We start from the raw sequence: 17,270 nt of genomic DNA, 5'->3' as shown, positions 1-17,270 counted from the left end.
TCCCTCCACCATGAATTTGCCCAAACTGGGCTGGTTAGAGGCTCCCTCCACCATGAATTGGTCCAAACTGGGTTTTTTAGAGGCTCCCTCCACCATGAATTTGCCCAAACTGGGCTGGTTAGAGGCTCCCTCCACCATGAATTGGTCCAAACTGGGGTTTTTAGAGGCTCCCTCCACCATGAATTTGCCCAAACTGGGCTGTTTAGAGGCTCCCTCCACCATGAATTGGTCCAAACTGGGTTTTTTAGAGGCTCCCTCCACCATGAATTGGTCCAAACTGGGCTGGTTAGAGGCTCCCTCCACCATGAATTGGTCCAAACTGGGGTGGTTAGAGGCTCCCTCCACCATTAATTGGTCCAAACTGGGCTGGTTAGAGGCTCCCTCCACCATTAATTGGTCCAAACTGGGCTGGTTAGAGGCTCCCTCCACCATGAATTTGCCCAAACTGGGCTGTTTAGAGGCTCCCTCCACCATGAATTTGCCCAAACTGGGCTGGTTAGAGGCTCCCTCCACCATGAATTGGTCCAAACTGGGGTTTTTAGAGGCTCCCTCCACCATGAATTGGTCCAAACTTGGCTGTTTAGAGGCTCCCTCCACCATTAATTGGTCCAAACTGGGCTGGTTAGAGGCTCCCTCCACCATGAATTGGTCCAAACTGGGTTTTTTAGAGGCTCCCTCCACCATGAATTTGCCCAAACTGGGCTGTTTAGAGGCTCCCTCCACCATGAATTGGTCCAAACTGGGGTGGTTAGAGGCTCCCTCCACCATTAATTGGTCCAAACTGGGCTGGTTAGAGGCTCCCTCCACCATTAATTGGTCCAAACTGGGCTGGTTAGAGGCTCCCTCCACCATGAATTTGCCCAAACTGGGCTGGTTAGAGGCTCCCTCCACCATGAATTGGTCCAAACTGGGTTTTTTAGAGGCTCCCTCCACCATGAATTTGCCCAAACTGGGCTGGTTAGAGGCTCCCTCCACCATGAATTGGTCCAAACTGGGGTTTTTAGAGGCTCCCTCCACCATGAATTTGCCCAAACTCTGCTGGTTAGAGGCTCAATCCACCCTGATTTTCAAAACAAATGTTGGTGCCAACCTCAACTTACTACAAGGGCCAAATTCACTGCTGGTGACAAGCTCTCCTCACTGCAAGTGCCAAATACACATGTTTCAAGGTGTTTTCCTACTGTCAGAGAGGTGGTATTGAGTGTGTAAAGTGTGTAGTTGTTAGGCTGTGATGTTGGGGTAATAGAGGGTCTTTGGTGTGTTAGATGCCCCCAGACATGCTTCCCCTGCTGTCCCAGTGTCATTCCAGAGGTGTTGGCATCATTTCCTGGGGTGTCATAGTGGACTTGGTGACCCTCCAGACACGGATTTGGGTTTCCCCCTTAACGAGTATCTGTTCCCCATAGACTATAATGGGGTTCGAAACCCGTTCGAACACACGAACATTGAGCGGCTGTTCGAATCGAATTTCGAACCTCGAACATTTTAGTGTTCGCTCATCTCTAAACATTAACAATAACCTTCTTTTCATTCTTCAGCTGGAGCTCTTCCTCCGTCTTCAACCAGCTCTGAACAACTATCCTGAAAGTAGGTTGATTCTATTCAAGATAACCAAACTAGTCTATTCATCACAGTTAAAGTCCTCAGTAAAGTAGATTGTGGGTAGATACCACTCTGGTTGGTTTACCTGACCCTTAGGTGTCCACACCTGTCTGAACTGGACAGTTCTTGGTACTTCTCTTGGTTCTCCTAGAGTGTCATATGTCAGGATCACCGGTTTTCTTACTTCTCTACTTGATACTTTCCTGCTGGGTAGTTCTCTTGATGATTCAGTCCTAGGAGCTCCAATGGTCTCTGCTTCCATGTCGCTTGTTAGTTCATTCTCTGATGTGTTCGGAACTGCATCTGTAGGTCCTTGCTCTTCCATTGGACAACCTATTTCTGCATCCTCTAGGGGTTCCTCTGCTCTTAGCTCTTCAACCATTTCTTCAGTAACTGGTGACGGATCATCTGAGACCATACAGTTATTGGGTGCATTTCGAGGTACAAACTCAGGAGCCTCAGGACATAACTCACTTTGTTGAGGAATGTTGGTTCCGCGTCTGTTCGGTATATGGAATACAAGGGATTGATTTTCCTCATCTGAACTCTCACTGTCATCACTTCCATCAATAACTTCCTTCCTTGGTCGTTGTCTGAGAGGTTTTGATCGAAGTTTATCAACTTCCTGAATAGCTTGCTGTGGTGGCAGGTAATCACATGGTAGGAGTAGATTTTGGTGCAATATTCTTGTTTTATTATCTCCTATTTCTGGTCTTACTTCATAAACAGGGCTGTCATCAGATTTTCTCCTCACAACCACATAAACATTCTCTTCCCAATATGATCGAAGTTTTCCTGGACCCCCTTTCTCTCGTAGGTTTCTGACTAACACACGACTTCCCGGTGTCAATTCTGCTCCATGACATCTTCTGTCATAGTATTCTTTGCTCTTTTTCTGCTCTTCCACATTCACTTTTGATGCTATGTTGTATGCTTCATTCATACGTTCCCTCCATACTCGGACATACTCAGGATACGTCTTGTATGTTTCTGAAACTGGGGTATCAAACATAATATCAATGGGTAGCCTTGGGGATCGACCAAACAAAAGGAAGAATGGCGAGTAACCTGTTGCTTCACTCTTGGTGCAGTTATAGGCATGTACCATTTTTGTTAAGGAATTCTTCCAATCTCTTTTCTCAGCAGTTGTCAGAGTCCTCAACATTGACAGTAATGTCCTATTGAAGCGTTCTACTTGTCCGTTTCCTTCTGGGTGATAGGGCGTAGTGTGCGATCTTTGGATTCTACAGTATTTCCCTAACTTGGCAAAGAGTTGGTTCTCAAACTCTCTTCCTTGGTCATGATGTAGTTTGGTAGGAAATCCAAACTTCAGAGCAAAATCATTGAAGATCTTTTCTGCTGCTGTCCTGCCTGATTTATTAGTAGTGGCATACGCTTGAGCAAATCGAGTAAAATGGTCCATTACCACTAGGATGTATTCATATCCACCCTTGCACTGCTCCAGGTGTAGGAAGTCTATTGAAACCATTTCAAACGGGTAAGTAGTTTGGATGTGGCCCATGGGCGCTCTGGTCGCTTTGTTAGGATGTTTGTCTTTCAAACACCCACATTTTCTGGTCACAAAACTTTCGATATCTCTTTGCATATAGGGCCAGAAGAACCGTTCACGAATTAGGTTCACTGTTCTTTCTACCCCCAGGTGTCCCATCTCTTCATGGAGTTCTTTGAAAGCCAATCTGTGGTATACTCTGGGTAACACTAACTGTTGATTCGGTCCTCTCTGACGGTATAAGATACCGTCTGAGCTGAAGTATAGCTTTGACCATTCTCTCAGTAAAGTAGTTACTTCTGGTGATTCCGACTCCCTCTCTCGTCTTCCTGGAACCCTGTTCTGGTCCATATACTGGAGGACCCTTCCAATTGTTTCATCTTCTTGTTGCGCTTTCCTGATAGATTCTTTTGACAGTTGTTGGAGGGACATGGAGGTATAATCTTGTTCCCTCACTTCCGTAGCACTTGCTACTGTCAATGGACACCACAGTGGTGTATATTCCTGCTTCTGAATTTCTATCGCCTGAGTGGTGCTCATAATGGTTCCCAGGCAGATTTCCTCTGAGCAAGCTTGCATAAATTCTTCAGGCTCTAACGGCATCCTAGACAATCCATCTGCGTCAGCATTGCATCTTCCTGGCCTGTACTTAATACTGAAGTTGAAGTCAGCCAGTTCTGCTACTCACCTCTGACCAGTCGCGTTCAGTTTTGCTGTCGTGAGGACATAGGTCAAAGGATTATTATCAGTGTAGACCTCAAACTCTTGACTGTAATACAGATAATCCCTAAATCGTTCGCAGATAGCCCACTTCATTGCAAGGAACTCGAGTTTCCCAGAATGTAGATGATAGTTTTTCTCAGCGGCTGTCAGTGTTCTGGAACCATAGCCGATGACTCTTAGCTTGCCATTCTGTCGTTGATACAGGGCAGCTCCCAGCCCCACCTGAGAAGCATCACAGTGAAGGACAAAAGGGAGGTTAAAATCTGGATATCCCATGATGGGCGGTTTCACAAGATAATTCACTAGTTCTTCTAGTACTTCCTGGTGTCCTGCAGTCCAATTGATTGGTTGCTGCGCAGAAACAGTGTTTCTTTCCTTTGACTGTGATCCGCCTCTGGTCTTTTTCCTATTTACTAATGTGGGTGAGCTGATTGGCGCGCCCAAGAGGGTATATAGTGGAGCTGCAATCCGGGAAAAGTTCTTGATATATGTTCTGTAGTAGGAGAGGAATCCCAAGATCTTCCTCAACTCTCCCACTGTAGATGGAGGCTTGTCTTTCAACGACATTACTGGAGCGATCTCTGCTGGGTCCATGGTATAACCATCTCCAGACACGATTTTTCCTAGAAATCGAACCTGTCTCTTGAACAGTTCACACTTCTTTGGTGTCAACTTTACTCCATGTTGCTGGTAACGTTGGAGTACTGATCTCATATGTTCGACATGTTCAGCAAAGGTCTTGCTGTGTACCACCGTATCGTCTAAGTAAGGCTGGCAAATGTCATCTCTTAATCCTTCTAAACATGTTTCCATACTTCTCTGGAATTCTGCAGGAGCAGAACTAAGTCCAAACGGTATACGGATCCACTCATACAGTCCCCATGGTGTGATGAAGGCTGTTAAATGTCGGCTGGATTCTTCCACAAAACCTTGGTGATAGGCCTTCCCTTGGTCAAGAACAGAGAACCAGGTACTTCCTGATAAGTTATCCAGCATGTCTTGAATTTTAGGGATTGGGTGCCGGTCAGGGATTGACTTCCTATTCAGTTCCCTGTAGTCACAACAGAGTCTCAATGTACCATCTTTCTTCCTGACACATACGATCGGGGAGGAATAGGATGATTTAGACTTTTGGATCCATCCCCTGTTGATTAGATCCTGCAGGTATTCTTTCACTTCTTGGTGTAATGGTTTAGGTACAGACATATAACTTTTAGTTACTGGGGTAGTGTCTCTCAAATTGATCTTCAGGTTCAATGAGGGTATACAGCCTATGTCAGAGTCATCTTTAGAGAATGCATGGCATTCTTCCCTCAGCATCTGTTTCACTACCGGCAGTTCTTCAGCACTCAGCTGTTCCAGAGGTACTGGGGGATCCCACAGTTCTGGTGTAGTTTGTACAGGTCTTTCGACTGGACCACCATTGTTACTGGGTTGTATCACCGAATTCATGGAAGAGAACTGCGCTGGTCTCACATTGGCAGGATACACAACCTTAATGGTTTCTAGATGGCCTAACACAGTCTTGGGGTTCAGCCTCACTTCATGCTTTGTCGTATTTCTCACTAACACAGCCACCCGAGCAAAACCACCAGTAGGTATAGTCAATATGGTCTCACCTTGGATAATGCCCTCAGGAAGATCTGAAGAGTCTTTCGGTACGAACAGTCTCTCTTGTGGTTTTCTTCCTGGTTCCATTCGTACACCACACTTCACTCTCACCGTTCTATTCGCAGGAATGATGGTTGGACGCGAGCCGAGCTTGAATTCCTTCAACCTCACTGTGTTCTGTGCTTCCTTTATCCTGCTGACCACCTTCTCCGCTTCCCTGCTAGATATGGTAAACGAGGTGGCTATAGCATCTATTAACGGTGTCAAGGAATTAGTTCGCTGAATGACCTCATTGATCACATTGTACCCAAGGATCGGTTCTTCAGCCACCTTTGGATCACTTGTGACTAGAAAGGGTACGAGTAACTCAATAGCGTTGTTCCTCTTAGCTTTCAGCTGAAACATCACTTCCACCCAACCTAGAAAAGGAATTTCAGTTTGGTTCACGGCTCGACCACAGAGTTCTACCGGACCCATGAGTTCTGCAACTGGATGAAGACAAGTTTGCGGCAAATGACTCCTTCTCCAATCTTCATTTATAATGCTGGCTTGAGCTCCTGTGTCCCACAAAGCTTTCACTAGGAGTCCATTTAGCTTACATTGAATCAAGCACTTCTCACCAATTAGGCTAATGAGTCTGTCTTCACTACCTGAGAACTGTCCTTGGTTCTGGGGATGCCTGATCAGACTATCACACTGATCACCGAGTGGTTGATGCCCCTGTCCGCCTTGCTGTAACTGTTGAAGGCGATCACACACCTGGGGATAAGACTGATACAACTTCTGTATATCTGAAGCTGTTCTGGGGAGGGGTGGTGTTTGTGTTTGGGACTTCATCTGCTTAGAGGTTACCAGCCGCCCCGCACCAGCAACCTTTTGTCTTTTAAACTCTGGGATCGTGACTTTGGACATCCACTGGCATAATGCCCTTCTTCACCACACCCCCAACAATGTACACATGCGGCACTTCAATTTGACACTCGACATGCTTCACAAGTAGGTCGTCTTCTGTTCTGAAAACCCCCTCCAGACCTGACTGGTCTTGGCTCTGGTTTAGCGCAAATCAACTTTTTCACTTCCGCTAATTCAGCTCGGAGTTCCCCAAATGCTTTCTCCCAGATAGTGTCGGCTGTTTTCTCTGTCAAAGATGATTTGGTGTGCACAGCAAGTGTAGGAGAATCTTCTCGCCTACCTTCCGGCTGATCGTTAGGCATATTCATTTTCAGCTGGCCCAGCTTGGTCATTTTAGTTATAGAGCCCTTCTTTAATTTTTGTTCACTCTCAGACTCCAAGCTAGCTGCCTCGTTCATCTTCTCAATTAGGGTTTCATCTGGAATGTTAGGATCTTCCAGGTACTGCTTCATTTGCAACTTTATGTCTTTACTTATTAACCCGGTTCCTAAAGATCTCAAAAACTTCTTCTGTACTAGTCCTGCATCAAACCTTTCCACTGCATCTACTTCGCTGGATGCAAACAACAGCTTGTCTTTGAGTTCTATGGCTCTGAACAAGAAACTTTGAGGAGATTCCTTGGTATCTTGAGAGATGTTGATGAGTCTATGGAACAGCTCTGAGGTGTTTTCTTCTTTGTAGTGCCCTTTTAAGATAATTTTCAGTTGTGGTAAGGTCAAGTGACTTTTCATTTCTAGCATGTTCCGCAAATTCAGTCCTGGGCTGATAGCTTTTACCACTGCCTCGATAATTTCTTCTGGCTGATAGCCTTTATGCAACCCTGCCTCTATCTGGTGCATCAGGTTTGTGTAAGACAGTTTCTCTTTTTGTTCACGTTCTCCAATCTGTCCCAGGATCTTGAAATCTTTCCTGATGGTGATTTGTGATGCTAGAGAGGTCTGTTGTCTTGACTTCCCTAACCTGGGTGGGCTAAGAGTTCTACTGGGTTCTGCTGCTCGTTCAGGGGTTTTGGTTGATTCTTGCACAGCTCTCTTCAATGCTACCAATTGCTCTTTTAATTCCTAATGATGACAGAATATGACGTTTCGAAGCTTTCCTCTGAGCTTCTTCTTCAGATATAACTATATCTGAAGAAGAAGCTCAGAGGAAAGCTTCGAAACGTCATATTCTGTCATCATTATGAGTTAGCCATTAAAAAAGGTATCACCTACTGAAGACTTGCAAAGTTTTTTTTGTTTTTTATATTTTATAACCACTGGCTAACACGGTACCAAAACAAACATTTTTCTTTTAATTCCTGCAGCTCAGTCTGTGGGAGGGATTTCTCCCTCTCAGTGTCTTGTACAGCCTCTTTACTCCCCGGTCCCAAGCTGGTGATGAACTTCATTAAATCATTAAGGAATGTGCACAAGACATCCTCCTCACTATCCCCTAGCTCATCCATCTGCTTGTTGATGGCTGTTAAGAGCTGTCTGTGGTTGCATGTCTTAGAGACCTGTTCTTCTGACACTTTCACATGTGCAGCTACAGCGCCCAGTTCCTCATAAGTCAATTGAAGGAGCAACTTACTGATGCGGTTCAGCTGTGTCTCAACATCCATAGCTGTCTGTTTGATACTGTGTCTTTAATTGCTGTGGCAGTCTTTACCCAGAATCCCACTGCTGGCAGTCTGATCTTGTCTCTAAATATCCCCGTACGGGCCACCAATGTCGTATGTCCGTCTCACAGCGGGGCGAGGTAGGACATAGTGTATATGAGTTCTTGGATATTAGAGAGCTTAGATGAAGGGACAATCCCAGACAGCAGTTGTTGTTAAGGTTTTACTTCTCTTCTCTTCACACAGTCTCCACGGCTATCACATACAGTACATGAGTCTTTCATAACAGATATCACTGTATACTGGCAGTTGTACTTATCACAGGGAAAAGATGGATGTCTCAATCAGTTCTGGCCTTCAGCTGCTCAGCTAAACTCCCTTCTGTTATCACTGTTCTGTTCTACAGTCCAGAGTTTCTAGCTTTGCTTCAGGACCAACATGGTGTCTCTTCCCTTTTCCTATTTACTCCTCTGGATCACTGTCTCCCTCCCAGCACACCCTGCTGTGTCAGTGACCACTTCCTGTGTCTCTTGCTAGAGCTTTAACTCCACAGGTGCTGGATGATTTTACATCACGGCTGCAGTCTGTTTCTACCTGTCACACATGGAATGGCAAAAATAACAGTTGGTCGGCAGCATATGGTCAATGAGGGATTCTATGGTACAAAAAGGGAACATGATTATTATGGGGAGATGGGAATGATGAAAGCTTGTGTGCATAGACATGGCATGACCAAATCTTCATGGCAGACAACCAAGATAGAGAAGGAAAGGAAAATATTGCTGCTAAATCCAATGGATGAGACATGACTGACGTTGCACTGGGGGGGCCCAAGCTGAGCTGTTGCACCGGGGCCCATGAGCCTTTAGTCACACCCCCGAGTAACCCCGCACAATATTAGTATATTTTAACATGGTAATAAATATAATAAAAGCGACACGTACATCACTGGCCAGTTCTGTGGCCGCTTGGGCCTGTCTGAAGGCAGCGCTGTCCAGGGGGTTGTAACAAGGCCTCTTACCCTTCATTTCCTTATCAAACTGTTCCTTGTATTTCACCTGAAAGAAAAAAAAACTATATTGTAAGAGGAGGGGTCTTATAATCCTATAGGTCAGTAAGGTCGCTTACATACAGGTGAGCTGGGGCTGGGAAATTGGATTGGGGCATTGTCCGGATTTGCCGGCCCAAACTGTATGCAGCAGGTCAGATCAATTCCCGGGTTCGGACAGGTAAATCCAGATGATACATGGAACTAATTTTACGGCTCAACTTGGCCACATGAAACCGCTGTACTGTGCTACAAATACCGTACTGAAAATCCTTGTCCTGAGTCCTGATAGACGTCATTGATGTCATGGAATCCATCAGATCACCATTAGGTCAACCGATGAGTTTAGATTCACTTACCTGCAGACTCTTGATGTTGGACGTCCAGAACAGGTCAGGTCTGTGTGATCGGGGAAGGAGCGAGCGGGCGGTGTGACTTTGGAGTCAGAGCGCTGCTTCCAATCACGTGATCCGGGCATCGGGATAAGGGTCAAACATCAAGAATCTTCCGGAACAGGTAAGTGATTCTAAGCTCCCTGGACGCTAGGTCCACACTCAGGTTTCCATTCTTCTGGTTCGCTTGAGGACCCAAAATACCCTATCTGCTTAAAAGAGGTAATCTATGGACCCTATAGACTATAATGGGGTCCAAACGGTTTCTGCCCAAAATCGGCAGGAATTTTGTCGCTGCATAATTTAAGCGGAATGAGAGTCCCCAAATGGTCACCCACCGCTAGTGCGACTGCAGCCTTATCTGTCACCATCTTGTTACTTTTTATTTTTTTTTTACTAAACTTTTGGACACCTGAACCCCATCAGATTATAGATAGGTAGACAATAGTAGATGGGTTGGACATTTACCTGACTGGTGATCTTTGACACTTCTTTTGCATGTTCGAAGTCTGGTCTTCCTATGACCATGGGCTCTTTGCTTAGGTCTCCTTTAGCTTTCTTATAATCCACCTATATCAGATATGGGACAAGGGTTAAAGGGGTATTCCTGACATAACAAGTTACCGGCTATCCACAATACATCTGTATATGCACGGGTTTACAAGTTACAGAAAATAGATTCTTATTTCTTATGGTAAAGATGCCAGTTTACCTGCTGCACAAGATGTTACGTGCTGGACCTTGCGGTCCTGGGCTGGTCCCAACCACGGGTCACGTGATCACAACTAACACCCAATCCCCAGGTCACTCTATCTCCTCCCCCTCTCCAGTTTTTACAGGTAGTTACATATGCTATGGGGCCTGGTTGACTATAGTAAATGCTCCCCCCACCACCACCACCATGGCACAGGTGACTAGCAGGGATGAGGCGAGTGGGGACTGGGCGCTGATTCTGATCATGTGACCCTGGGTCGGAATTAGCCTAGACCCCAACGTCTAAAAACCCCTGGAGCAGGTAAGTTAAGAAAGTTTCGATGGACAACCCCTTTAACATCTCCACTGAACTAAAAAAAACGCTTACATTGCTGATGATCTTGGAGATCTCGGTGGCTTTCTGTATGTCTGGTCGGTCCAACACTTCTGTGAATTTGTGGATATCCTGCGCATCTTTCTTATAACTTACCTGCAAGAAACAAAAAATACCGTTACCCATCAGGTCAGATTCTTACATCCAGATACTGAAGGCATGAACCACTTTTTAAGATTTTGACTTCTTCCAAAGTAATGGAAATATCTGTCCTTGTCTGGGAATGTTTCACCAACAATGGGCTATTTTTTAAACCAAGCTTATTTTTTGTGAAACATATTTTAAGAATTTTTGTAAATATTATTTTTTTAAAATTTTCCACGTCACTATCTACAATATATTTAAAAAAGTATGATATCCTGCAATCACTCTGGCCAATAAGCAAAATAATAGACTGAGATTAGCCAATTCTTTAGAAACTTTCAATGCAGAAGTCACCTCAATTACCTAACAGGCAAGAATGGCAGGATTACAATAGAAGATAACACCCATAGTGATGCATCATTACATCCACTAGTGAGAATTAACTAGACAGGATTACAATAGAAGATAACACCTATAGGGATAATAACCACAGTGACCTATCATTACATCCACTATGGACAATAGATAATGTCACAGCTTACAGCACATTGCAGAAAAAATCTGAAGCGGAAAAGCTGCATTTTCAAAAACACCCAAAAAGTTTTTTTGCAAATATAAGTAGTTAAAGGGGTTGTCCCATAACAAGGATCCTATCTCTACTGCTAGTTTATGTGGATTTAAGACATTTCCTAAATACCGTACATTGTTTTATCAAAACTGCTTTGTTTGGCCGCTATCTTAATTTATTCACTTCATTGTTTACACTCAGTTTCTAGGGCCACGGGGCTTATCTGCTCAGTTCCCAAGTGACGTAGCTCCCTGCTCTCAGGGGGGAGGTAGGGGCTGAGTGCTCGGCAGCAGCTCTGAGCTGTTTATGTCTGACAAGTAACGGAGCTCCTCAGATAGGGGAGGGGGGAGGTGAGAGCTCCGGGTGAATTTGGCTGATAAGGGATGATAAGGAGTCCGTTAGCTCTGTATGTAATGCAAGCTGACTCAAATCCAGCTCTGCTACATCAGCCTCTACATCAGCTCTACATTTACAACCAATCCCTCATTACTGACTGCAAACATAGCAAATAGCAGAGCAAGTGAAACCTCGCCCACCAATGTGCCGAGAAAACCAGGAAGTGAACAGAGCACAGACCCTGCATGTTGTTGAACAAGGGTTATGGGAATACCCCTTTAAAGATCATGGCCAGACCATATAAAGTTCCTGCACTCATGGTCATATCCAGGGCAACCGATCAAGACAAAAGATGTCACCACTAGGATGGTTAGAGGAAATCCTTAAAATGCTTCAAAAATGTTTATTATTCATATTTGCAACAATGTTTCACTTTTAATTATGTATAAATTTACAAATGCTTGTATCCATGGGAAAATCCCTTTAAGGCTAAGGCCCCACGTTGCGAAAACACTGTGTTTCCGCAATGTGGGGCCTTAGCCTAAGTCCATGCAATGTTTGCACCCAGAGTGTAGGTAGACTATCCCTTTAAAAATACCCTTCTATTTTTCCTCTTTCATAACCCGCTTTCTCGCTTGCTCTGCAGGTCTCACCTTGGTGTCACCTCTAATTAGAGATATAAATATCATAGACAAATGCAATTTCCTCTTTCGGCCGGAGAGCAATAGCAGTAAAAATAGCTTCATGCGCTTCTTCCAATTCCTGCTGATCCCTTCACAGTCAATGTTCACACATCTTCACATATGACTCAAGGAGCGTCTGTGCAGCATCAAATAGAGAGTTCTCTGCTAAAGCTGGTTCACATCTCTGTACAGGAGAGCAAGACCTGCACTGTACAGTAACACCAATGTGGTCTTTGGAACCTAAGGGGAACCAAAGGTCCTTGTATCCAGTATGAGCAGACTGGTATTATAAATGATGCATGCAGGGCCCTGTTACAGTGTTTGCAAGGGATCTATCAGGTCTCACAGGAGCCCCTGGAGGCTCCTGGAAGCTCCTGCAGGCTTCCAAAAAAGGAGACTTTCTAGGTTATCAGTCGCTTGAGAATTTTATGTGCCAGTCCTGTCTGAGAAGGAAACGTGGCCAGCACATTTAGTCACATAGGGGGCGATGTGGTATGCAAAAGGGGCGTGGCTTCACCCTGACATTTTCACAGCATAATGCATGCACCATTCTCCTTGAAATCCTGGATAAAATGTTGATAAGTATGGGCTACCCTATAGACATTCCAAAAAATGGATAGTCCTTCCTGACCAACATCATTCACCCTCTGGCGATCATAGATGGGTGGGGTTTAGACACACTGGTGAGGGCGGGGCTAGCTGCATTGTATGTCCTCACCCTCACTTGTATATAGGTGAATAATACAGGTAGCAATTGTTTAACCTTTGTAATGCAGGTTCACTTTAATAGGGTTATACCACAAAAATTATTGATCTCCTACCCATATAATAGGGCAGGGGCATTCCATTGGGCATTCCCAATGGAATTAATGGAGTGGGGGTGACTGGGGGGCCATTCTGTGTCCAACGCTATATTTGGGACAGTACTAAAACTCAGACGTTCTGGAGATTGGACCCTCTCCAATCACCAAGTTATCCCTTGAATAATGTTCATGGCATGATCCCTTTAATACATATACTTCATGAAAAATATTCTGATTTTATGTCTAAAAATGAGAACCCAGCCATACAGTAAGTCATCATTCGCTCTTAGTCTTCCAGCATGTATGGTTGATTAAGTATTTCTCTTCGTTTGCTAATCTTTCGCCTCATTAATATACAGAGGACGCTTGATTAGTCACCGACTTGAATTCGTCTTCACTCGCTAATATGTAAATTCATTCCGTTTCCTGTTTTAATTAAGTTACAAAAATCAAATCCTCTAAATTTTATGTATATCTCATGGTGAATGTATCACTTCTAGCCAGACTGAGAGCTGTCTTTAAAAAAGGGGATGTTTATTATTAATAAAACAGATGTGTCATCTTGAAACAGCGCCCCTCTTGTGCACAGGTTGTGTGTGGTACTGCAGTTCATCTGGATACTGGTCAATAGAGCTATCTAGAATATCAGACACACCCAGATCAGGGTCAGATGTGGCTCAATGATTGGAAGAAAGCAGCTTTGATTTTATAATCATGGAAATATCTTTAGGTCGCGGTGCCACGTTGCGAAAGACACCATGGCAAAAACCATAGTGTTATATAGTACCTGTACCTGCAAAGTAGACCATGTGGGCCTTGACGCCCTACCAAACCAAGGCTGTGTATTTACTCACATTGCTCTGGTGTTTGTTGACCTCCATCGCGTGTCTGATATCAGGAGGTTCCAGCATTTGGGCATAAGTAGATTTTCCCTTTTCGGCATCATATTTTTGCTTGTAAAGGGCCTGCACGAAATAAATGTGACATCGAATTGAGCTATATATGATAAGTCAATGCTCTAACTGCTGACAATTGTTTAATACAATGAACTTTCTAGGTTCTTAAGGCTCCACTTGCTATGGGATATCTTGCTGATCATCTCAACCCCTTTAAAGAGGGACCCGAAAAGCCCAATGACCACCCTCATCTGATCGGTGCTGTCACCCCAAGAATTTTGGTGTTTTGTTTATCCAAATCTGTTCAGCTGTTCTGAAGATACAAGCCCTTTTATTGTTAATACAGATTAGGGTCTACTAGTCAAGTGGGCGGTAACGTGAATCTATCGTACATAAGAGGCACATCTGTAATGCTAAATGTCACCAGCACTGGCCTAATTGTAGATGGGTCAGATATGTGATGAAACCTGATTGCAAGGGGTCAATAAAGGATGAAGATCAGCTGATCAATGGGTCAGCTTTGAGTTTATGATTGCAAGCGGTCAGTAAAGGATGGCGATCAGCTGATCAATGGGCCAGCTTTGAGTTTATGATCGCAAGGGGTCAGTAAACGATGGTGATCAGCTGATCAATGGGCCAGCTTTGAGTTTATGATCACAAGGGGTCAGTAAACGAAGGCGATCAGCTGATCAATGGGTCAGCTTTGAGTTTATGATTGCAAGCGGTCAGTAAAGGATGGCGATCAGCTGATCAATGGGCCAGCTTTGAGTTTATGATCGCAAGGGGTCAGTAAACGATGGCGATCAGCTGATCAATGGGCCAGCTTTGAGTTTAGGATTGCAAGGGGTCAGTAAAGGATGGTGATCAGCTGATCCATGGGCCAGCTTTGAGTTTATGATTGCAAGGGGTCAGTAAAGGATGGTGATTAGCTGATCAATGGGCCAGCTTTGAGTTTATGATCGCAAGGGGTCAGTAAAGGATGGCGATCAGCTGATCACTGGTCCAGCTTTGAGTTTATGATCACAAGAGGTCAGTAAACGATGACGATCAGCTGATTAATGGGCCAGCTTTGAGTTTATGATCACAAGGGGTCAGTAAACGAAGGCGATCAGCTGATCAATGGGTCAGCTTTGAGTTTATGTCACAAGTCCTTTAACCTATTAATATTAGTTTTTCCATACAGTATCTGTATGTTATTTCCTATAATGCACCCGCGGCCATCCACTTATCATTCTATTAGGTAGCGACACAATTCCCCAATGTACAAGATTGTGTAGACTCCACGTAACGACTCCATCAATTGTGAGAACCAATAGATCAGACTGTGGGAAAATGAATCTACCGAGCGAGCCGTCACTTTACACATGTACTTTATATTTATTTCAATGATGTCATTTGGGTGTGAAATAAGAAATACTGTATCCAATAGATGAGTAATTGAACGGCGGAGCAGAACAAAAAAAAAAAAAAAACGGGCTTATTTACGGCAGAGAAAATATTAACATTGCCAGCCTATATTTCATTTTTACGATGACAATAAAAAGTGTTTCTTTTATCGATGTCGTTGTCTGTGGTTAATTTTTCTCCAGCAGATGTCTATTCCCATGAAATGTGACTGCCACATTCTCCTCCAACCTAGTAAATTAATGTAGCATATAGAGTAGAAGACGCAACGTGTCAGATTGCAGGCGACTGAAGAGGAAGCATCTGCTGTCATACATCACAAGGAACCCATATACCTTCTATTCTGGCACATTAGAGGGTTGTTCTAGTGCTTAAGGAACCAAGATAGCGAGGCTGGGGACTGCTGTGACTTGTACTGGATGTTGCGATTTCTACAAAACACCATGGAGACCCGACGTTACAGGAGGAATCATTCACCAAGCGTGTAGTGGATGACAGGACAAAATGCGTGAAGGGTAGATAATGTCCGGGAATTTAGGCTTTAATCCAAGGGTGTCCCCAAAGGGTGAAGGGACATACCAATATAACAATCCATAGAGCAACCAGGTTATAAGACTCATCTTAAGAAAGGTGATTGAGATGATACATCAAGTGCCCAGCGCATGCAACGGTTGTCGGCAGCTGTGACGTTCCATCCTGACCTGTGTCCAGGAATTGGCAACAACCGTCACATAAGAGCACGGTCATGTACGACCCAGGTAAATTGGTGACCAACAGTCTTATACCAGCTAGAGATGAGCGAACACTATTCAAAAGGGCCGTTACGAATAGCATGCACCCATAGGAATGAATGGAAGCGGCCGGCATGCAGACTTTGCCGGCGGCCGGCCGCTTAACCCCCTGCATCCATTCATTCCTATGGGTTTGTGTTATTCAAAGCGGGAGTTTTGAATAGTGTTTGCTCATCTCTAATACCAACTATTCCGTCATCCCTTTCTTTCCTTAAATTAATGAAACATTCAAGCAGTGGCAACCCTTAACTATTATTTAGTTTTTCAGAAACCCATAGTGCAGATAAAGTGAACCAACTTTGTAATATACTTTATATAAGAAAAGTGTCAGTTTCTTCACTTATTTGACTCCTTCTGCCACTGATCAGATCTGTACAATAGAAGTCTGTGGAGAGGGGAGTCAGACAAGAACTCCTCGAGACAAAGAGACCGTTTTCTTTTATAACATAGCTGGGTTCTCAGGATTTACTATCCAGCCTTCTGCTGTGAGAAATGACTCTTTGCCTCTATCCTTGTTCTCCTCTCTCCATAGACTTCATTGTAAACTGACATTGTAAAGTTTGTTTCCTTCACCTGCACTAAAGATTTATGGAAAAAAAAATACTTAAAAGTTTACTTAACTACTGACATACCGTTACAGAACTCATAAGCACACGATGACATTGAAAAATATTTGTAATATGGTTTTCTCACAAAGACTCAAAGCACAGGGAGCGGTGGAGAGTGAGTGGCTGCCATACAGGAAGACATCCTCAACACCCACAAGGGTCAATTGTTTGAATGGGGGAAAATTTACCTATCAGTATATTTTTGGCATGTGGGAACAAACCCGAGTACCCAGAGGAAACCCACACAAACATAGGTAGAACATACAAACTCCTTGCAGATGTTGCCCTTGGTGGGATTCGAACCCAGGACTGCAAGGTAACAGTGCTGCCAAGAGGTGAACAAAGTTGTATCCAGTGTATACCATTCTGTGTGAGTTAAAGGAGATGTCCAGGACTATGATATTGATTGCTGCAACCTTGTCACAACTTACCAAGCACAGCGCCGTGCATTATATAGTGGCTGTGCTTGGTATCACAGCTTGTCCCCATTTATATGGCATCCTGATGAAGAACAGCAACGGGGTTTGTGTGATCCACCTGTATTTGTACAGGTTCCCCCAAATATATACTAATAGGTTAGAGTCCAAGTTGTGCAAAAAGACTCCCCCCCCCTTT

At 44.2% G+C, this 17,270-nt stretch overlaps 2 protein-coding genes across 4 annotated transcripts in view; both read right to left on the bottom strand.

Moving 5' to 3' along the window:
• Positions 1-17,270, bottom strand: part of LOC142200973 (LIM zinc-binding domain-containing Nebulette) — a 183,808-nt gene that overhangs the window by 53,570 nt on the left and 112,968 nt on the right. The window lies entirely within an intron of this gene.
• LOC142201101 (uncharacterized) overlaps positions 1-17,270 on the bottom strand; it is an 81,651-nt gene that overhangs the window by 32,365 nt on the left and 32,016 nt on the right. Inside the window, exons 8-11 of the mRNA XM_075271929.1 lie at positions 13,811-13,921; positions 10,477-10,578; positions 9,864-9,965; positions 8,900-9,013 (exon numbers count right to left, since the gene is read on the bottom strand). Of these exons, the coding sequence (XP_075128030.1) occupies positions 8,900-9,013; positions 9,864-9,965; positions 10,477-10,578; positions 13,811-13,921 (429 nt within the window). The remainder of the gene's footprint in view (positions 1-8,899; positions 9,014-9,863; positions 9,966-10,476; positions 10,579-13,810; positions 13,922-17,270) is intronic.

This window comes from Leptodactylus fuscus, chromosome 4, assembly GCF_031893055.1.
Source record: "Leptodactylus fuscus isolate aLepFus1 chromosome 4, aLepFus1.hap2, whole genome shotgun sequence".
Lineage (NCBI taxonomy): Eukaryota > Metazoa > Chordata > Amphibia > Anura > Leptodactylidae > Leptodactylus > Leptodactylus fuscus.
This window is presented reverse-complemented; position numbering and strand designations above follow the sequence as displayed.